This window comes from Guyanagaster necrorhizus (assembly GCF_019112545.1).
Source record: "Guyanagaster necrorhizus MCA 3950 unplaced genomic scaffold BT62scaffold_2, whole genome shotgun sequence".
Classification (NCBI taxonomy): domain Eukaryota; kingdom Fungi; phylum Basidiomycota; class Agaricomycetes; order Agaricales; family Physalacriaceae; genus Guyanagaster; species Guyanagaster necrorhizus.
In genome coordinates this window covers 63,355-84,064 of record NW_025064881.1, presented here as the reverse complement: position 1 = coordinate 84,064, position 20,710 = coordinate 63,355, and the positions used below count along the sequence as shown (strand labels likewise).

At 48.1% G+C, this 20,710-nt stretch overlaps 9 protein-coding genes across 9 annotated transcripts; 6 read left to right on the top strand and 3 right to left on the bottom strand.

Annotated features, from left to right (window-relative positions):
- Positions 1–1,053: 1,053 nt before the first annotated feature.
- Positions 1,054–1,239, bottom strand: BT62DRAFT_881020 (uncharacterized protein; the record flags this gene model as incomplete). The annotated part of the gene is made up of 1 exon (XM_043182652.1): positions 1,054–1,239. A coding segment is annotated over one exon (186 nt), but the record flags the coding sequence as incomplete, so codon positions are not given.
- Positions 1,240–2,349: 1,110 nt separating this feature from the next.
- Positions 2,350–3,489, top strand: BT62DRAFT_262467 (uncharacterized protein). The gene is made up of 2 exons (XM_043180282.1): positions 2,350–3,374; positions 3,427–3,489. Exon 1 carries the CDS (start codon positions 2,498–2,500, stop codon positions 3,335–3,337), a length of 840 nt encoding a protein of 279 aa, XP_043045214.1. The 5' UTR covers positions 2,350–2,497; the 3' UTR covers positions 3,338–3,374; positions 3,427–3,489.
- On the top strand, positions 3,346–4,087 carry BT62DRAFT_262474 (uncharacterized protein). Its single transcript, XM_043180283.1, has 3 exons — positions 3,346–3,374; positions 3,427–3,933; positions 3,996–4,087. Exons 2-3 carry the CDS (start codon positions 3,589–3,591, stop codon positions 4,053–4,055), a joined length of 405 nt encoding a protein of 134 aa, XP_043045213.1. The 5' UTR covers positions 3,346–3,374; positions 3,427–3,588; the 3' UTR covers positions 4,056–4,087.
- A 31-nt stretch (positions 4,088–4,118) lies between these two features.
- BT62DRAFT_925894 (glycoside hydrolase family 16 protein) lies at positions 4,119–5,816 on the top strand. Its single transcript, XM_043184901.1, has 7 exons — positions 4,119–4,330; positions 4,383–4,623; positions 4,683–4,713; positions 4,778–5,077; positions 5,139–5,264; positions 5,318–5,454; positions 5,507–5,816. The coding sequence occupies exons 1-7, from the start codon at positions 4,155–4,157 to the stop codon at positions 5,537–5,539; spliced, it is 1,044 nt and encodes a 347-aa protein (XP_043045212.1). The 5' UTR covers positions 4,119–4,154; the 3' UTR covers positions 5,540–5,816.
- A 394-nt stretch (positions 5,817–6,210) lies between these two features.
- Positions 6,211–6,701, top strand: BT62DRAFT_940691 (uncharacterized protein; the record flags this gene model as incomplete). Its single annotated transcript, XM_043187766.1, has 1 exon — positions 6,211–6,701. A coding segment is annotated over exon 1 (414 nt), but the record flags the coding sequence as incomplete, so codon positions are not given.
- A 2,898-nt stretch (positions 6,702–9,599) lies between these two features.
- BT62DRAFT_925892 (uncharacterized protein) lies at positions 9,600–10,803 on the bottom strand. The gene is made up of 2 exons (XM_043184900.1): positions 9,722–10,803; positions 9,600–9,652 (listed from the first exon to the last, which is right to left on the bottom strand). The coding sequence occupies exon 1, from the start codon at positions 10,548–10,550 to the stop codon at positions 9,792–9,794; it is 759 nt and encodes a 252-aa protein (XP_043045210.1). The 5' UTR covers positions 10,551–10,803; the 3' UTR covers positions 9,600–9,652; positions 9,722–9,791.
- Positions 10,804–12,135: 1,332 nt separating this feature from the next.
- BT62DRAFT_959619 (uncharacterized protein) lies at positions 12,136–13,936 on the bottom strand. Its single transcript, XM_043188510.1, has 3 exons — positions 13,579–13,936; positions 13,139–13,525; positions 12,136–13,080 (listed from the first exon to the last, which is right to left on the bottom strand). The coding sequence occupies exons 1-3, from the start codon at positions 13,606–13,608 to the stop codon at positions 12,157–12,159; spliced, it is 1,341 nt and encodes a 446-aa protein (XP_043045209.1). The 5' UTR covers positions 13,609–13,936; the 3' UTR covers positions 12,136–12,156.
- A 569-nt stretch (positions 13,937–14,505) lies between these two features.
- Positions 14,506–16,354, top strand: BT62DRAFT_1070945 (uncharacterized protein). Its single transcript, XM_043178708.1, has 4 exons — positions 14,506–14,742; positions 14,802–14,861; positions 14,915–15,226; positions 15,279–16,354. The coding sequence occupies exons 1-4, from the start codon at positions 14,560–14,562 to the stop codon at positions 16,245–16,247; spliced, it is 1,524 nt and encodes a 507-aa protein (XP_043045208.1). The 5' UTR covers positions 14,506–14,559; the 3' UTR covers positions 16,248–16,354.
- Positions 16,355–17,982: 1,628 nt separating this feature from the next.
- Positions 17,983–18,589, top strand: BT62DRAFT_262138 (uncharacterized protein). Its single transcript, XM_043180281.1, has 2 exons — positions 17,983–18,134; positions 18,189–18,589. The coding sequence occupies exon 2, from the start codon at positions 18,209–18,211 to the stop codon at positions 18,488–18,490; it is 282 nt and encodes a 93-aa protein (XP_043045207.1). The 5' UTR covers positions 17,983–18,134; positions 18,189–18,208; the 3' UTR covers positions 18,491–18,589.
- The last annotated feature ends 2,121 nt before the right edge of the window (positions 18,590–20,710 follow it).

Sequence of the window (20,710 nt, the reverse complement as noted above, 5' to 3'; positions counted from 1 at the left end):
TCTCCTAGAATGCTATCGTACAGCATCTCTGGTGTGAGGCCGTCGGGAATACCAAATATCGCCATCTCCTCCCAGGTGATCATGACACGCAAAAAAAACCCAAGTGGCGCACGACCATCCAGTCGGGCCCTGGATTTTCTAACTATCGTCCGTTGCCGGATGGCTCTCGATCACCTTCCTGATGGAGCCCATGCCCAGATCTCTCTGCGCGAACTCTGCGATACCAGTAAAAAACCTGTTGAGTTCCCCAAATTGGCCGCTTTGAATCTCGTTTCCCAACGCCCTGGCAGGCCGTTGACAGTCATCGACGTTACGAATGATCTCGAATGTATGGGTCGAGGAGAGTGGAGATTGCCATGGTGTGGCCTCACTGGCCACGAGGACCCAATGAAAGTATGGATGCGTCGATCCTGACGCAGTATAGCGCAACACCTAGATAAACGGTCATCTGTAGTTTATCTGTAAGCCGTTCTATCCAGACCGGCCCGGAAAACCTACAACACAACACACCTGACAGCAGTGAGCGGCAAGAATGGAGGAGCTGAAAATGGTAATGTAAGGTCAAAGGGCCGTACTCATCGCGAATCTTATTGTCCGATTTCAGGTGATCGCCTACCAAGATAGCTAAAGAAAGATATCGATACGAGAAAGATAAGTCTCCTCGCGGTGTAAACTCTGATTGTCGGAATGTCTCGGCGCTTGCCACTCATACCGTACCCTACGTAAATAGTCGTCAGCAATCGATTAGCTAGTATAAAGTAATGCCAACCCGTGTTTCAAATATTCAGTGCTTTACACTTTGCAATACCACAGCTAAATCCTTGGTCGACCGATGCTTCAAACCCGAACGAGGGGATAATCTTGGGGATGCCCCTCTCCCAAGGCTCAAAAATAATAGTGCCAAAAAGCGCCTTCACGTACTCCCAATCGATTATTCCCGTCAATCATGATACTCCTCAGTGCGATATCGCCATGTGTGATGACACCTTCGATGCGATTCTACGACTTCAGGGCGACTACATTGCAGAAGAACGCCCGAGTGGGGCTGAAGATTCATTTGTTCCTCGTCGACATAACGACCGTAAGGGCAATCGGTGCAGAGTCGCACATAGAAGATTCGACAGGAGGTGGGATATTTCGCAGCTGCAGGACATAATCGCGGAGTTGGGCCACAAGGGCGGATCTTGTATCGTCTTTCAAATCCTTCCAATCTGAGAATTGTACGTTGTGCCCTGGCAATCCTTGTCATGATAAGGTAATCTCGATTCTGGTATCGAAAACTTCTCGGCACGTGTCGCCAGAGAAAATCCATAGACGCTGTTTCGATGTCCGGGACGCGACAAAGCTTAATAAATAGCCATCTTCGAGTAGTTACTGCATGTGGACATCAGAAAAGGTGAGTAGATTGAAGAGAAGAGACAGACCACTCCACAAGTAGCTAATGTAGGATGAGAGCAATCCCCAGTCAATATCTTCCATTAATGTCACTTTATGCCCTTTGTTGACTGATTTGCACTCTCAAAGTATGAAGTACGTAGAAGAGTGGAATGAAGTTGACGTGTCAGTTTCAAGGTATCGATCGATCGTGACAACGATACTATTTTTATAGTTTACTAATCATATCAGCTGGGGCTATCACATTGTAATATGGAAGGCTTCGGAATAGAAACGTACTTGTGGTTTGATTTTGACATAACAGCAAGGCTGAAAGATATATTTTGTTGAAAGAATCAAGGGTGGAAAGAAGTCTGGTAGAACAGCCAAAAATAGCTCAGTCACGATTCGGAGCCACGTGGCGCTCGTTGAACCTTCCTCACCATCACGAATCTTGAATTATCAGTATCCCTCCATGGATGCATGAAATCTTATCATCCTTTAGGAAACCGAAGTGAAATGCACAGAAAGTTTTATTATCGTTTCTATAGCTTGGAGTTGGTACATCATTCTCCCGCTCTATGCGCGGCTTTAGAAGTGGGCAGTTTGAGCGATTGATTTCTAGTGTAAGTCTCCTTTCTGGTCGGTGAATGGTGCATATTTATATTTATCTTTCGTTCTTTCAAGTTGGTGCAAGAATGAGTAACCAGCCCCGGCATCGGTATGTACGATAGACTATGTTTCTTGCATCGAATCGCTGAGAATATGCATACAGATAATCAGGCCCAGGGATCATCTTCGGACCACATCACGCCAGATTTACGATGTTGCAGAGGTCCTTGACACATTCCTACAAACGATTCCCCTTCTCAGTAAGCCACTAGCACTTCTCCGCACGTGGAATCTAAATAATGGTTGGTCGCAGATACCCGACACTCATTCATTCCTCGTTCGCATGCGCTAAATATGCCTTCAGCTCTGTCAGCTCCCTCGTATACGCAGTATGATGACCCGAGTTGCCTCACTATTGCGTATACGATGCACGTGACCGGTCGCGAAGTAATGTCGCAATTTCGAGACTATCTTACATTTTCAACGGAATACCCCTTTGCCTCCAACAACCATGTCGTTTCTCTCCTGTCCCAACGAGCTCGTATTTTTGATATGCCAGCTAGCCTGCAACGACGGAGGGAAAACTTTTTCCGACCTAAGTCAGGTTTCGAAATATTTTCACAATATCACGCTGCCTTTACGCTTCACTTCGATATCCCTCTCTTCCCCCACACAGTTCACACGTCTGAATCGGGAATTACCTCTACTCCCTCCTATACATAACGTTCGCCATCTCTTCATATCCGAAACGGCCAAAGATCCCTCGGATTACATCTCGCTCTTGCAGCTCACATCGTGCACCCTCGAAACGTTGTCATTGTACATGTCCAACGGACCAACGTCTACTTCACTTATCGCCAGCGTATACCGCGTCTCATTCCCCAATCTTCGCGATCTCATGATAAGTGGGTTTTACTCGTACCCTTTAGCTGCGGAGATGCCCAAGCTTCGTCGCGTCCATTTTGTCGGCAACAGGAACCCACTCGGGCTTCTTGACATAGGCTTTGATGTGCTCTTCCCTTCCTTGACACATCTACGAATATCTGGCGTCTCCAGCGCTCCCGCATTTGCTGAAGAACTGCAGATGGTCTTGGAAAGCGATCCGGCAGTGTTGCCGCCGACACTCCGTCGTGTTATCGTGCAGCTTGGTCCCGTCGTTCCGCGAGCAGAGATAGCTGATAAAAAGATGGTGAAGGTGTTCAGGGAATTGGTGACGTCGTGCGACGATAATTCGCACACCAAATTCACTCTCCGCGAAGACCGAATGAAAGAGCGAGCCTTTTCGAAGGAGAAAACTCGGGAGATGTGGGTAGAAAGTATATTGGGCCGAGAAGGATGGTGGACGCGATAAGCATGTGATCCAGCTGCTAGACCCGTTTTTGCTTTAGGTTCGTTCGTCTTCATTCATATCGTTAATCCTGTGCTGAACGGATGTGGCAGAATGGTAAACACCGACATTCTCACGTCGTACCTTGTGCTTGCTCTGTAGACTCGTAATATCATGCATGAGGATTTTTGCCTGTGTACGTACGTAATTACCCCATGACATTGAGCGCTTGTGCTGTCATGTATCGCCATCGCAACTATTAGTCCATCGTTTCCATGCAATGTGCACTGGTCTTGGCGGCATTTCACCTCTTAGGGATATGCCAGTGGTGTGTGGGTCAGTACCCAAGGACCCACTATGACATAATATCAAAATCTTTAACTGCGCATCGACGCTCACTAGAACACAATCTTTATGGGTCCAGCGGGACGACGTTGCCCCAGAGGATATTCTTCTTATGTGGTAACGCTTGGCCAACTCGTGAACTCCGGTTCCAGGATTATGCCGTGCTCTTTGCAAATTGCTTAACCTTTCGGCTGTTATCTCGGTCGTCCAGGCCAAGTGAACCTTCTCCCCGAAACTTGAATGTTACAAACCAGTCTCGACGCTTGACTAAAATGGTAGGTTATAATTAGGATTTTAATTTCAATGTGTTAGCTGATCGTGGAGCGTTTTTTGATAGGCCACTTGTCAACTAGGGTGTTTGATTACAGTGGATCCCCACGACAGGGCATGTACATAAGGCTCGCGGACAGGGAGCGACCGTCTTTGCAATCACCATACCCCCCCCCCCCCCTTGCCTTTATCTTACGCTCATTTTCACTACACTCATTACTCCGCAATGCGCGTTATTTCTGCATTCGCTGCCATCTCGCTGGGCGGTGCCGCGTATGCACTGACCGGATCGTCCCACAGCTTTGGCCACCGACACAAACACAGACGGGACCAAACGTCGAGCGACGGATGGACGATGTACAAGTCGCTGACGGGAGATGGCCTCATCGATTTTTTCAACTTGTGTGTAACTACCTTCCTCGTACTCCTGATCGTTTCTAACGTGCGTTCTTAGCGAAGAACAGGCCTCCGACAACCAGGGATGCGCCAACTATGTTAACGGGAAGAGCAGCGGGCTGGTGTACACCCAGTCTGATGGAAAGGTCCGGATTGGCGTCGACCAGGCGGAGGACGTCGCTCTGCGAAACGCCATTCGGATGTCGTCGAACGAGACGTTCAATCCGTCGCAGAACTTGCTGTTCATTGTCGACGTCCACCAGATGCCCAGTATGTGTGGTGTCTGGCCGGCCATTTGGGTATGCCTTCGTTCATTTATTCTGCGTGGGGCTAGATACTCATCATTTCCAATTGATAGTTCACCGGCAGCGGTACATGGCCTGAAACTGGTAAGCGATTGTCCCCCCTCCCGTTGTTTCGCTTGCTTGCGTTTAAGAACCCATCGTGCTCTAGGCGAGATTGACTTGGTCGAGGGGGTGAACTCGTATACCCAAAATACCATGTCCGTGCACAGCGGTGCCGGCTGCTGGATGGACGAGAGCAATATCAACGGCGCGAACCTGAATGTCGCCGCCTCGGAGGGCGGCACCAACTGCGATGCGACTGTCAACTACCAGTCCTGCGGTGTCTCGGTAAACAGCAAGACCAGCTTCGGCCAGGCCGCGAACGATGTTAATGGAGCTACGTATGTGCTCGAGCTCACTACAGACGGTATCAAGATGTGGTGGTGGAACACGGACCACGGACCAGTGGGTATGTCTTTTTTTTTTCCTTCCAGGTTGTCATCGGATTTTAGCTTATTCCTTTCTCGTAGACGTCAACTACGGCTTGCCGACCCCGAGCTCTTGGGGCACTCCGACTCTTCAAATTGATTCTTCGACTTGCAATACGTCCGATCACTTTAAGGATTTGATGCTTATCATTAATACGAACCTAGCCGGTGAGCTTGTTTGCTTCAGGGGTGCCCGATGTACTAATTCACACCATACATAGGGTTCTTTACGACGGGTGTTTGGGATGTCAATCAAGCAGGTGGTCAAGAACAATGTTGCCAGGACGTCACTGGATTTTCTGACGCCCGAAGCTACGTCTTGTCGCAAGGTTCGGCATTCGGTGACTCTGCTGCTTGGGTGAGAAACTATCTTTCTGTTCTGTTGGCTTCAGTGCTGAGTGGTCAAATAGGTTTTGAATGGCATCTACATCTTTACGAAATAATAGATAGCTGATGATTGATTCCCTTTCTCTTGTTGAGAGAATTGATTGTTGACATACCCTGGAACTACTTTCGTATATACTTGATGGGACATTGATAGTTTGTTCTCCTTGCGGCCTCGTTGAACGATAGTACTTCATTTCTTGCAAGTTCTTCAGATTCATACCGCTGAAGTTGTCTAAATAATTTTGTATTCCATGAATATGACACCTGTCAGGTCTATCCTCGGTGTCTTGCCCTCATTTCTGCACAGTACTGGGTTGCTCACAAAGCAGTTATTTTGATGGATGGTGTGCAGAATGTCTGGATGATGACTCCGAAGCAGAAAATAGGGGTTGCCATGATTCTTGCTAGGACGTCCGTCACATTGATTTATAATGATTCCGTTAAAAGGCTATCGTACTGCGATGAAGAGGGCTTTGTCGAAAGGCTTTCGTGCTGCGACTCCCCTCTGCTGTGTCGCTGACAGTATTTGCACTACCCACGACTGCTGCTTTTGGACAGCCCGCCCTTACGTTTCAAAGTGTTGTTACCAAAAAAAGAAACAAAATTTGCCAACCTTTTCCGAACCATCCATTTTGACTGAGGTCGCATTGACAAACTACTCAAAGGTAAGACATTCTGGGCTCGTATTGACTATATATCTTATCAGTGTTCTAGATGGCAGGCTCACCCCGCTGCTCGCAATGTGGGAATAATTCAGAAGCGTCTCCCGTCAAATTTCCCACCATCGAGCTCCCAGATTCTCGAATGGATGAATTGCTCAAGTCGAACAATCCCCCACTTCCCGCCGAGCGTATTCAGCTGAAGGGCGTTATAGGTGAAGGCCATGGTTTTTTAGCCGGACTACGGGAACGGAGAACCCAGACAGGGGCTGCGCTTGAGGCGCTTTTGGATGAGGAGAGACGCGTCGAGCGCCTGATTGAGTCCTGCAAGACAATCCTTTGCCCCATCCGTACGATCTCAGACAACATCGTACACAAAATCTTCTTCATATACCACTTCGAGGCTGTAGTTGTAAGAGAAGAGGAGTCATTGAATGGGCAGTTCGTGCCGTTGGTTCTTTCCCAGGTCTGCAGGGATTGGAGGGCGACCGCGCTGTCGACATCGCAGCTTTGGTCGTTCATTAGGCTGGATTTCGACGTATACCGGAACGAGGAGGCGTGCCAGAATCTTCTTCAGATGTATCTTCAACGGTCTGCGATGGACGATATCGCGCTATCTATCTACAGTTCGAGGAAGGTTCCAAGGATCCGTCTCATACCTGTTCTTCTCTTGAGCGCGCCACAGTGGACCGATGTTTTAATGACCATCCCTTATGATTTTCTACATGCTTTCTCCGCAGCCAGAGGCTCCCTTCACCGCTTAGATCGTCTTTGCATCGAATTCATAGATGACGAACCTGAGTTACCTGTGGATTTGGCGAAGCCTAGATTTGACGCCTTCGAGTACGCTCCGCTGCTTTACAGCCTCTCTCTGAAAGGAGCACACACCGTTTTCAAACGGATTAACTTACCATGGTCACAACTCACTGAGTACGATGGGTCTGATGGGACAGCCACCCATATCGATATTTTGAAGCTCGCGACGAACATCAACATGGCTTTTCTGCAATGCTATGATAGTCCGGAGTTTGATGTGATACTCTCTCCTTCGTCTCATCAGCGCCTTCGATTCCTTGAAGTGTACGAAATTGAAGAGAGTGAAGATATGATAGAATTTGGTTTCTCGTCGGAGGGAGGAATCGTTCATCTTCTTTCGCATGTAGAATTTCCTGGTCTGGAGTCTCTGAATATGGCATATGAGCATTCGTATATCGTCCGGGTTCCCAGGTCTCTACTTGGCTCGACAGCACGCAACTTGAAATCTCTCTCCATCAGTACCGAATTCCCTATGTCTGCTGAAACAAAAGCTGATTTAATCAGTCTTCTTAAAACAACGACATCGCTCTCCAGCTTATCGATGTCCTGTTGGTCGGCACCTGCCAATGCTGAAAGCGATGAACTCACCCTCGGGCTCAATGCTCATGTCCACCCGGATGTCGTTCCCAGACTCACTTCGCTGGCTTTCAAGTTCTTCGATGAGGAGCCGGTTTTGTCGCCTTCTTTCGTTGACATGGTCCGGTCTCGGAGGCATGCTGTGGGCAGACATGCGGTGTTGCAAACACTGCGTCTGCCTCTACCTTTTGTTATACCGCCGTCTGCTACTGAGGTGGCTGCACATTGGAAGGAGATATGTGATGAAGGCCTTGTCACGTATGAAGCGGAGTACTGGCAGTCTACATATGATTCGAGGGCATTTACAGTAACAGAATAAACAGTAGAATTGTAGTAAACTTTGTGTATGCAAATAGATCAGTTATAAGTAGACATCAGAACCAGATGTGTAACATTAGCGTACTACGACGCTCACGAGAAAGAACTGCGGCTCTTGCCGGACATGCCAGGAGAACATTTCAAAGTCCGAATCCACATCGGCCCACCCATTGATCTCCATTCACTCTCTGCTCTGCAGTACGACAGACTGTCAGTGCCCGGTGAGTCGATTCCAGGAATTCTGCAGTACAAGTCTTACTTGTAGTCTATATGCAGAAACTATGCTGTCCTTGGTCTATTTGAACAGCACCGGCGGGCGAAGCTAAGAAGAATTGACATGAAGGATCGGTCGTCTGTCCCATTCTGTTACTATTCACTATGGCGATGGGAGTTAAATGACCGGTTGAATGGGTAGAGAAGGAATCGGATGCCCAGTGAGCAATTGGTTCCCATCTAGTCCGTTTACAATCTGACCATTCGTTCAATACAGCTTGTTAAAGTCAATTTGATCGCACGGTGCTGAGAATATCTTCGTTATTTGTGATTTATCGTTAGTGGGAATTTCTCCGATGCACCCACTAAAGCTAAGGAATGGTATGGGGCGAAGACAATCTACAGAGAATCAAATTTAAGGCCAATCAAGGTCAGTACATTTTCTGTGAACTTCTCTCTCCCTCTGACATAGTGCAGAACGGAGCACCGAGCAGTGATATTTTCAACGCAATTCAATAACGAAGGAGTTCATCCAATAGTGGAAGGGATCGTTAGGCGAAAAGACCAACGGGTACGTAATTATGAAGGCTGTGGTGAAGTCGGCATTCATCCGTGGTAGTAGTACTGCGCTTTCCCCGACAACCGGCTTCCCTCTTCGATGGACGATGTATTCATGCTCTCTACCATATTATTCACTGGAACGATGTCGCCCGTCTGTGCCTCTTTAGCAAGTTGGCCTTCATGTCCATCCGACGCCAGTTCCCAGAGCCGCATCCTAGCCCTCAGCTTTTGGAACTTCAGTACCAAAAAGGCGGTAACGATGAGCATGCCGATGGCCAAATATACTGCCATGGTAGCAAGGCCGCGGTCGGGATGAATCGTCGTTAGTAGACGATGGATGTTTCTGACAAAAATCGTGGTGGCAGCCATCGCAATGGAGGAAAAGCTCTGAGAGGATGCTGTGCTCATGTCGCAGTAAATTGTGGGTGCTGTTATTGCAGCACTCGAGTTGTAACAGTCGTGATTTTGTAGGTTGCTCAAGCCATTTTCCGGATGCGCTCTGAGAAGCCCGTTTCAATGTATATTGCTGCGCACTCGGGCACCTGTTAGATGCCAAGCGCAATGTTTGTTGCTTGGTACAGCAGTCGGCCCGCGTTCTCCGCCGAACAACCTTGACCTAGTACCTGTCCCGCCGAGTCTCTGGAAAATCTTCACCACAGTATTCGTTTGGCCCTACTGAGACGATGTGCGATACCGAATTTATGCGCCCCTCATTTCACCGCGGATTGCACTGACATCGTGTTCGCACTCGAGAACAGCATCGATGTGCAATGGCAGAGCGGTTTGTGCAGTGGTGACGTAGGGTATTGGGAAAGAAGACCGATGCTGCATGTGTGACGTTCAGAGCCCTTTGGTCTGCGTAACAGAGCTCGTTGGCGAGAGTAGCATGGTGGGAGATACCAAACAATTGGGGAATCACTGAGAGTGTAACCCTGACCCTACTTTTTCCTAGGGTTAAGGCCGATATCTCAACGTCGATGGTTGTCACCCTTTTATGCACCGGCGCTCAGACTAGGCGAAAGAGATGCAAGCTCTTGTTGAGATAGTCCATTGTCTTTGTCTATTGCGTTTAACTGATACAACTTTGATAGTACATATAGATGAGTCGCCAGCTCTTGTTCCAAAAATTATATCCCGACGGCCGCATGGGCGCGACTTACGCGCCCTATGCAACAAGTAGTTCCCAGGTGTCGCCTCCTATAGCGCGGAGTCCCATAAATCGTGTCTTTCCCCTCAAGTACATCAGTCTGGGTCGCCGGACCACTTCTCGTTCGTCGCAGCCTCGCATACTTCGACGACCGTCAAAAGGCGCATCGTCCTGACTTTCGAGGAACGGTGACGATGTAGACGTCTGCAGGGTGTCGCGTATGTGCAGAGCATACCATATCGTCCCGACAACATCGGCGACCGTGACCCATTCTCGATCGCCCGACCTCTGTATGACTATGGGCCATGGAAGCTTTTGGTGGATGATGGCTAGTGACGGAAGAGGCGGGCTGGTCGCTGCCTCATTGACGCAGGCCTCATAATCAAGAACACGCACGCATGCCAGACTGCGAGCAAAGTCGAGCTCCATTATCATCTCCCCTCGGCTCGGACGCAACAGTAGATGGACCACTGTCGGGATATCACTTTCTATTTGAGATGGCAGCTGGATATGACGAGGGCACGGTTTACCGAGGATGGACGGCGAAGGCGGCGCAATATATTCGCGTCCAGATCGCGGATATGACGCGTCGGGACTGGATACATAATGGCGGTGAACATGGACCGGCGTGGTCAGCTGCGAGTTGCTATAGACAGGAATAACGCGAGACGCTCTCGACGGGGTGTAGAACGCCGTTGGTGGTAGCGAATACGGTTCTGGCGACTCCATACTCTGCTGCGTTGTCATCGCTGCCACGTCTCGTCGTTGGACATGCATCGTTCTTCATCTCGCGGTAAATACTCCTTCATGGAGATAATGCAAGAAGAAAGGCTTACAGATGAAAAGAGAGGCTCTGGTTGAATGTGCGGACGTAGGAGGGAGGCGTGGAAGGGTGAGATTTGTCGATGGTGGTGGTTTGAGGGAGAGGTGTGAGGGCCTGGGGAAGGATGGGACTGCTTTTTATAGGGTATGATCCCCCTCCAGACATTGAATGTAAACCTAACCTCACCTTTATTATGGTTAGGGTTATAATTTGGCTGGAACCGCCACGCGCGTACATATATCATTTTTGTGTCTTTCGAGAGGCTCATGCTGGCAATTCCGACCTCTTCGTAGGAAAGGAGTCTCTCCCTGAGCTGGTGTTTCAAGCAGCCGTCCTCGCTGCCTGTTATTCACTCCTGCTATTGAACTATGACTCCTATCTTCGTGACTATTAAGCTCTTGTCATCGTACAAAACTGGTACTTCGTCAGAAACCTCGACCTCGTATAGTCCATCTTTATCGCTCCAGGCAGACATAGCTGCAGAGGTTGGGATCGCATGTCCAGTCGATATGCCAGGTTTTCTTCCTCGTTGCTCAAAGACGAGCTTATGTTCGTCTTTTAGTCAAATATCGCCTACCAGCTCCGAGCTCTTGGGGTGCTCCGACCTTCCAAATCGATACCCCGACCTGCGACACGTCCGATCACTTTTACAGATTTGATGCTTATTATCGATACCAACCCACTGACTATTCGGTTCATAGATGCGGAGCCGTATTTGTCGCCTTCTTTTGTTGACATGGTCCAGTCTCGGAGGCATGCTGTGGGTACACGGGCGGCATTGCAGATACTGCGTCTGTCTGGGCCTTTTGTCACACCACTAGTAGATGTAGATGTCGCTGCGCGCTGGAAGGAGATATGCGACAAAGGCCTTGTTACGTATGGAGTGGAATAGAAGCAATTTCGCGTTCGACATGAGGGCATTTACACTGGTAGAGGAATTAAGAAGAATAGACGGATAGACTCACAAAGTTTGGTCAAGGCAACGATGAAAATGAAAATATACGTTCCTACAGACCACGGATGAGGAGGGAGTTCTCACAATGAAGCATGGAGCTTACCACGGGTGAAGGACTCAGCAAATATCGCATTAAGATATTCATCGCAGATTTTGTGAATGAAATCTGGAGACAGTACATTAGGATCTGACATGGGCGACAGTCACCCAGGCTAGGTGTGTTGAAAACGAGAATAAATACCTTTCGTTGTTTGCTTGGGCAATGTCCAATATATCTATATATACTAATTCACACCACACAGGATTCACGACAGGCGTTTGGGATGTCGATCAAGTCGGTAGTCAGAACAAGTGTTTCCAGGACGTCACTGAATTCTCCAATGGTCGAAGCTATGTCTTTTTGCAAGGTTCAGCATTTATTGGGTGTGTGCTCATTTTCCGCTCTGTTGCTCCGTATGCTGAATGTAGCAAATGGATTCTGAATGACATCCACATATTTTGGTGATATAGGGTCCTATCATTGATCGTTAACATATCTTGGACATTAATGCTCAGGAATGGGATATGTTGGAAGTTGAAATCATGACGAGCTACAGTCCGCCTACCTAGTCCTTGTACCAGAGGCGCTCACGCTTATGCTTCCCAGCAACAACAGGTGTCTGACCGCGCCTCCGTGGAAGCGAGAAAAGAAGATCAACATACGTCGACTCTTCACTCAGATTCCCTGTTCGAAGGGTACCAAGAAGCGCGTCGGTGAAAATCCCTCCATACCCCCTTTCGGTTTCCACTTCTCTCGCTGTTTGGTATTCCTTGCACGCAATGAGAACGACATGAGAAGACATATCTGGGCGCCAATCCGTCGCCGAAATCGATTTGTACGTAGGATAGTGACCAAGGCTACCATCGGCCATGTGGAGCATGCGTTGAAGAGACGCGCGTGGTAGTGGGGGAATAGTACGTGTACCAGGCTCAGGGAAATGCCGAATGTTGCTACCAGAATGACAACAGTCGAGGATAAAAGTAATTCGGTGGCCCTTGCTTCGAGAGATCTGCTGGAAGATAGCGTTAATCTCTCGGTCGCTGATGTCAGGGATTCGTAACCCACTGGCATCGAAGGTATCTCTGTCAATGGGGCAAATGGTTTCGATGGATCCCTCTACTTCAATAGGGCTCCCTTCGTCCTCCTCAGAATCGGTGTCGCGGTATAAGGATGCATCTGAGAAGTAGCGCGAACCGTGCCCGGAAAAGTAGATGATGATATTGTCACCTGCTTCGATTTGAGGGTTATCAATGAGACCAAGAAGTGTGTTGACAATATTGACACGGGATGGAAAGAAGAGGTCTTCGGACGAGCTGTGTTCAGAACCAAGAAGTAGCTGTATTCGTTCTTGCGGCACGCCCAAGTCCTCTTTCAGGTATTTCTCCATTGAAGTGGCATCTGATACGCATCCTTGCAATGGATACGAATCATACGCGTCGATGCCTATTATCACTGCCCAGAATGTTGAGCGCTCCACTTCAAGAGGTGGCTTCCAACCAGCGATTAGCAAGGATATTCCAGTGGTAAAGAATCCGAATATTGCCTACCTCGATGGTCGAGGGGCTGTCCTGCTTCGCAAGGAACGGTGATGTAATGGATTTGTATTGAAATCGGAGCCTAATGCGATAGAGTTGGTGGAGAAATTGATATGCCGCAAGGGAAGAGCCGTCTTTCTTGCGCATCGCCCTAGCTTTTGCCTCTTGGAACACCGCGACCGAATCAACGTCTGGTGTTGCTCCACTTGCCATCCCATAATGTATCGCCAGCTGCTTCTCGTACTGCTCGAGCAAGCTAATTATATTTGAAAGTAATTCCTGCGCTGGAATTTCAGTGTTTTCTTGGTCGGCAAGGCGAATACTCACATAATTGTTTTCTGAGGAAAACTTGACAGGCGCATTGGAGTGTTCTCTCGGTGGTCCAAGATTCTGTGTCATCTTAATCAATATGAGCGACCAGGACAACCTTTGAAGAGGACGAGAGCGCCTACAAATTGAGGGAGGTAGACATTATCTTGCATGAGGTCGTCGGCGTCGTATGTGAGTGATTAGTGGCTCTTGCGTGGGTGGTGGGAGATACACACGCAGTTCCACTGCCGTTAGGCGCTTATAACGGCTCAAAGCAGTGACGAGGCTGTTACATAATAGCTGTTGTGATGCTGCCACTGTTTCCATTGATCGAGCAGAACTCGATCATGTTGCGACTTGCAACTTTCGAGCGTCTTTCCAGTGATAAATCTCCCCTAAGAATCGAGTTCAAAAGGATTGGGAGCTCGAAGGTACGGTAAATGAACAGACTCGGAGTCCGATAACTTCGGGACCAGGAACTTGCCAGCAACAGCGGATGAGATGATTGGCGCCATAGACGCCACGGGGTACATGTGCCATACCACAAATGGTCAAGGACCTAAAATTACTTCTAAGGTTTGATGTGGTTTCATACTTTCTCCGGAAGTGAGGATGCAGTGAGCGGCGATTGTGTATCAATTAAACCACCTAGCCCCTCATCACGAAACGTTCCCTGTGCCGATAAATTCTTCCGAAGTTCATAGAAATGACTAATGCCTTCAAATTGTCGGCAGGATCTAGTAGTCCAAGACCGCTTGTTCCATGGTAGTTACATTGCACTGCCGGGTTATGGCTAATAGGATAACTTCTTTTCGTAGAGAACTCTGAACGGAGAAGGTTTTCATTATAAGTACAGTATATCCACCTTTCTTGGGTTTGACGTCCTTCATCCCCACGGTATCGACGGTTGACCTTTCTGTGGCTGGCGCCTAGCAAGGTATCCGTAATAAATATTAATGGATGGTGAGAAACTCACAGCACTGATTTACGGAAATGATTGGTAATAATCACAGACGACTGGTCTGCATTGAGTAGAATTAGGAACCGTTAAATAGAATAACTGGTAACACCTTAGAAACTCCCCGTCAGCGCTTCGCTTCCTGAAATCCATCTTGTATCACAGCATGAGGTTCCATCGTATGCACACAGTCCACGACGAGCGACTATGGCATTCGAAAATTGACACCAAACCAAGTTTCTCTTTGGAGACATGGCAGCATGCAGGGCCCGCTAACTCGGAGGTACACGGTGCCCCATTGGTATGGGAAGTTGACGGTACTTCCAGGGATTTCACTGAGATAAATTCCGTAGGCACTATTTGATTTTTGCTTCTTGCTTTCTTTAATCGAAACGCAAATTTCTTTAGAATCCAGAGCAATCTTCTTTGGACCGTAATTTTGACGATGATTCGGATGCTGTAGCCATGGTATACTTATTTTGTGGATTTTCGGAAGCTGATGTGCTAACTGTTGATGTCAGGAGGATTTTGATTTCCCGGAGGATAGACTTCAAGTTGAGAGCTTAGAGGATGAACTCAAGGGTCTAACAGAGCACGAAAAGCAGCTAGCTGTGCAGTATAGGATGGCAGAATCCGATACCGAATCTCGCCACATCGACTCAGTAGCTGTCTTTGAAGAGACAAAGCACAGGGCGATGAGCGATGATGAATCTGCTTATCCATCGTTTGAAAAACTCCATAGGCTCCGTCACCTGCGCACACAGCTTTATGAGTTAGGCAAAGGGTTTGGGTCCATCAAACTCAAGCCATTTCCTAGAATTACATTAACAGAAGTACGCTTAATGTTTTATCATTCACCTTCTTATTAACTATCAAGTAAAATAGAGACCACACGGCATCGATGCCTCGCGGTTCTGGGCTGTCATCATTGGAATTGACGGATACAAGAGGTATCCACTGTGCGGCTGTGTGGCAGATGCATTATTGATGAAGACGTACTTGGAGAAAGATCTCAAGGTTCCCATAAACCGCATACAACTTCTCCTTGGCAAGAAAGATACGCCCTCTAACGATCCTTCCATTCCTTCACGCGACAATATCACGAACACGCTTTGCAGTCTCATCAGCAACCCCAACATCAAGAAAGGAGACAACATCGTCATATTTTTTGCCGGTCATGGCTCAAGCTACACTTGCTCGGAATGTCCGAGAGATGTTGAGGAAAGGAAGTCAAGCATTCCAGATGTACGCGTCTCGACACTCAGCTACAGCGCAAAAAACAAAGGCTACGAACGTATCGACGCTTTCTGTCCTACCGAGGCTCTTTGCCCCATCGACCGTGACATCATCGATGCCAATGGACACAAAATTCCTGACATCAGCGATCGAGAGATTAATACGATTCTCTATGAAATTTCGCGGGCTAAAGGGAATCAAATCACCGTCATCCTCGACTGCTGCCACTCTGCTAGTATCACTAGAGACCCAAAATCTAGAGTGCGCAGTGCTCTTCCCCTGACCGATGGGCGCGACGTTATGTTTCTCATTGGGATGCAGAACCTGATGCGCATATCCAACCGTACTTCAATAATGGAGCAGAGATGGCGTCCAGACATGTCTTCTCACGTAGTTGTGGCGGCGTGTAATGACTACGAATTCGCAGGGGAGCACGAGATGGAGGGAGAGTTTCATGGGTTTTTTACCCATTCGCTCGTTAAGGCTCTCAGATCAGGGTTCTGGACGAAAGAGATGACATATGTCGATCTTGTCCAGGGTCTACAATCAAGGCGCAGGCAGACACCAGTTGTTGCTGGTGATTATATGCGCTCGCGCCTTTGGTACCAGACAATGTGAATGAATCATCTCTTTGCAACTAAGGTTGCTAGGTCAGTTGATGGATAACGTATAACAATAGATAATATCACCCTAATATTGGAATTTGTATGATCGTAGATTGGTATAATACTAGAGATGTCGTGAGACTCTAAGAAGCAATGAGCAAAGAAAAGAAAAATCTTGGGACATTAACGCACGGGCATGTTCGGAACTCGACCGACACATTCACGGTTATAATGCTGAAATAGTGAAGTACGAGGCGCATATCACCTGCACTCAAGCTGAAATTGTGGCCTGGATTAATATGCTGACATCAATTAGGTCAATCCGCGTTTTTCGCGGCTATATAGTGGTGTCACCCACCCCACCAACAAATTCTGGCCAGCTCCAAATAAATAAACACAGACTAAGTTACGTATTCCAAGGCGATGTTGGAATACCAGGATACGGTTGACTGGTAGAATTAGCGAGTAATAAAATGGGACCTCCCTCCTTACTGTTACATGTGCAGCCTCGCGCAGATTGTATTGCATTTTGCTCTGCGTGAAGTCCGGTTAACCTCATGTGAAGGAACGGAAGCAAGGGAAAGTCCCTACCTAGTAAAAATATCTGAAGAGACGCCATGAGCAATGGGGAAAGGATGGGGAAATGGCGTACCGTTGAACATAATGTTGCATGAATGGGGGAGCATGGCGATTACGATCAAGACCTACGACTCGACGCGTCGCGCTCGACATCGTGGATACACGTTTCCGCTGACTTTCATGTTACGACTGCAGGCGAGGAATTCAAAAAAACAAAGCTCAAAAATCAACCCCCCAGACGAGCACGTGTTGAGTCACGAGATCACAACGCGCGCAGCGGGATTCTGGCTGTGCGAGGCGACGAGCATGGTTATCTCGACCTCAGAATTTAGCTTGGACGCACCTGTATAAATGCGAAGGACAAGGACAGTCAAAGAATTTGTGTGGACATTCGGTTGTTGCCGTAAATGCCGGTAGAATATTTCAAAGTCCGAATATACAGATCGGCCTGGCGGCATCCATGGATCTTCACTACTACCATCACTGGTTGCCTACGACTTCGCTCTGCAGAGTATGACAGATAGTCAGCGCTAGTCAGCGCCCAGTGAGTCGATCCTAGTAATTCTGTAGGAGAACCTTTCATTCAAAGCCCATCTGCAGGAACCATACAGCTCTATCAGCAACAGCGAGCGAAGCCAAGACGAAGAAACATGAAGAATTGGCCGTTTTTTGCATACCATACATTACTTTGACTCGGCGCTGAATGAAAGATTGAAGGAATATCGAAGGAAACCGGTGCCCGGTGAGCAATTTGACATTCCCGTTTCTATGTGTTTACAGGCTGACTTCGTGATACAGCTCAAAGTCACCTGGTGCTGAGAGTAATTCCGTCATTTGCGACTCGGCGTGAGTAATGAATTGCCCATGTATCTACTAAGGTTGGAGAATACCATAAGACCAGAACAATTACGGGCTCCTGGTCAATTGAGGTCGGTACATTTTCTGTGCAGTTCCATCTCTCTCTGACAGATACTCTAGTGCGAGACAAAGGCCGAGGCGCAATTTCGATAATGAAGGAGTTGACACAATGATGGAAGGGAACGATAGGTGAAAATATCAGGCGGGTACGTAACTTTCAAGGCCGTGGTGAAGTCAGCGCTCATCTGTCTGTGCACCTCGGTAGTGTCCTACCCTGTCCTATGCTTTTCCCGATACTTGGTTCCCTTTTTCTACCGACAGATTTCTCATTCTTCCCGCTATCAACGTCTCACCTTTTACTGGAACGACGCTATCTGGCTGCGCCTTTTCAGTAGCCTGGGAGATCATCGCGGGAAAAGGAATACCCTGAGGGAGTGCTGTAGTCATGTCGAAGTAGAGCAAAGTGAGTAGTCGGGGTTGTTAGAAGTACCCAAGAACTAATGGTATGTTTTTGTAGCCTGCTCAGGTCACTTCAGGATGCGCTCTGAGATGCTCGTTTTTATGATTTATATCATTCCACCGCTGGGCGCCTATGATATGGATTCGATTCAGATGCTTGTTGCCTTCGGCGCGCGTTATCTACATTTCCGTGGTCCCAGTCTCGACGATCAGTGTATAGGGAGAGGCACCAGCCATGTATGCGCAAGCGGCGAAGAATCGGATCTTTTCCCATTTAATGACCCGACTCTTCCTCTCTGCCTCGAACCAAAGTACTCATCTGGGCTAACCTTCCGATTTTCAGCAGCGATGTCGCTATGATGACGACTTCAGTCAGCAAGGTCGCTACCGTCAAACACGCCAACGACGGTTTTTTGTTCGCGTCCGTTGTCCCCATTGTCTGCGAAGGCTGAGGAAAATCCTTCATTACCTGTTGATATGTTCAAGTCTTCTGCCACGAGAAGCCAAGAGACAGACGCCCGTGGGGCTGAAATGTTACAGAATCTGGATGCGACCATTTACCAGTGTGGGATGATCTGCGTAGGTAATTCTCGTCTTTCTTTCGGAACAGGCTCTATAGCTAACGCAAGATTTCTCAGCTCTAACGGAATCGAGATGAAGGGACTCAGAAAAAATGGCGTTGCGATTGCGATGCAGAATTTTTGCGTTTTTCCGCAAGAACGACATCTTCGCTCTCCGGTGGGATAGCAACAAGGATGTAAGACAACATGCATACGAAGAATGCCGCCTGTACGGGTGACACGCAAAACTTTTGCCTGCCGCGCAATGGACGGAGAGGATTACGCCAGAGAAACAGGACTTCGGTGTAACCTTAACCCTGCATTTCCTAGGGTTAAGGGTGACTCTAGTCGACAGCTGAGCAGTGTTCAGGGAAGAGCTGTCTTATACATCTTCTTCTGTTGAGCGCGCCGCGGTAGCTGGATCTCCGTCTTGCCATTCCATACCTATCGCTATGCACCCTCCCGCCTGAACGGTCTCTGCGTGAAATCACCAGCGTTACTCTCGAAGCATCGCACAAGCCTTTATTTGGCTATTTGATGCGTTTCTAGTGCGCTTCGCAGTCCTGTACGATGCAGTTAAGCGGATGAACCTACCGGTGTCTCATCTCAGCGAATATATTGGGAACGACTGGACGAATCTGGAGAGCGCTTGATTTCGATGTGATGATTCGATTCCCGACAGACAGTCCCTCCCTCATCTCCCTTGCTTCAAACACATCATATACGTTCTATGTTATGCAGGGAGTGAGAAGTTTTTTTGTAATGGAATACTCATCTCAATATTTATTCGCTTTAGTATAAAGAATTGATGCATACTACGATGTGATTTCATGCTGATCTGGGATTAGCGCCGTAATGTTACGTATATCGGAAGACAAACAAGATGGTGATGAACAACTTCGCGTTGCGCGTCGTACTCCCCAAAGTCACTATCTCCGCCCTGTCTGGGGTCGGCCATAAGGCGTAATGAATCATTGATTCAAGTTCCCAAGCAACTCCGTTTCTTCTCTTTCCAATATACTTTGTGCCCAGCTTCGACGCTCTTATGCTCCTAGATTATCTCAATGCTGCCCTTTTAGTATCATACACATGATTCAATTAGCCCAAGATGCGGAGTGGCAGGGATAGTAGAGGTGATTATCGCTTTGGCATCCTTATTCCCACCTCCTTGTGGGATATCGCGAACACCTCCCGCAGACGTCCTGTGCACCCCACGAAGTGCAAGACCAAGAGGTGCGACACAAGGCGCCTGTTGGCAACGATCCAGTCGACAACAGACCTGTGTGGAAATCGGGTTGTTGCACCTTAGTGGGTGATCACCAGCCGAGATCTGTGAGATAAAAGGTCTCTTTCAAGGTTGAAGGCGCCTAGATACGCGTGCAACAAGGATACTGGGAAGTTGCCGACCAGGAACGTATTCATTCATGCGGTGTTTGATTCTTGTTGTGAGAACAACAGAGAAGGAGCTTGGGAAATATCTATGGCCCATGCGAGGATTCCTTGTGTTGTCTGCCATAGCCGCTGATGTCATGATCGAGATCACGCCATAGTCATAGCGCTTTCTCCCGTATGGTCCATAATGCAATGGGGAGGGAAAATTTCCATTTCTCTCTTGAAGGGAGATACGATTGCAGCACTGGAGTTCTCTATATCGGGAATGGAATTTCCATCGAATCCCTGCCAAATAGTCTAGGAACCGCAGTAACCATCCGTGATCTCTGTGTTTCCCGCTACGGTATCGCACTTGCTGCCGTGGGTAATAACCTTTGACCTTGCATCACGGATTTAGGCTGGAAAATCCGTGCTTCGCTTTGAATGCTGTTAATGGTCTATATACTCTTGTCCCCGCCTTCATGCTGCCTAGGATGCGGAGCTCGATTCCTGGGAAGACACCGGGTCGCAGCTGATGTTTTTTCGGTGTCTTACTCATTTGAATATTTTCCCATGAAGGTCCTTGTTTATTACTAGATTGCCGCTCACTATTGGCAGGGAATATGTGTCAGTCCGGAGCGCTATAAAT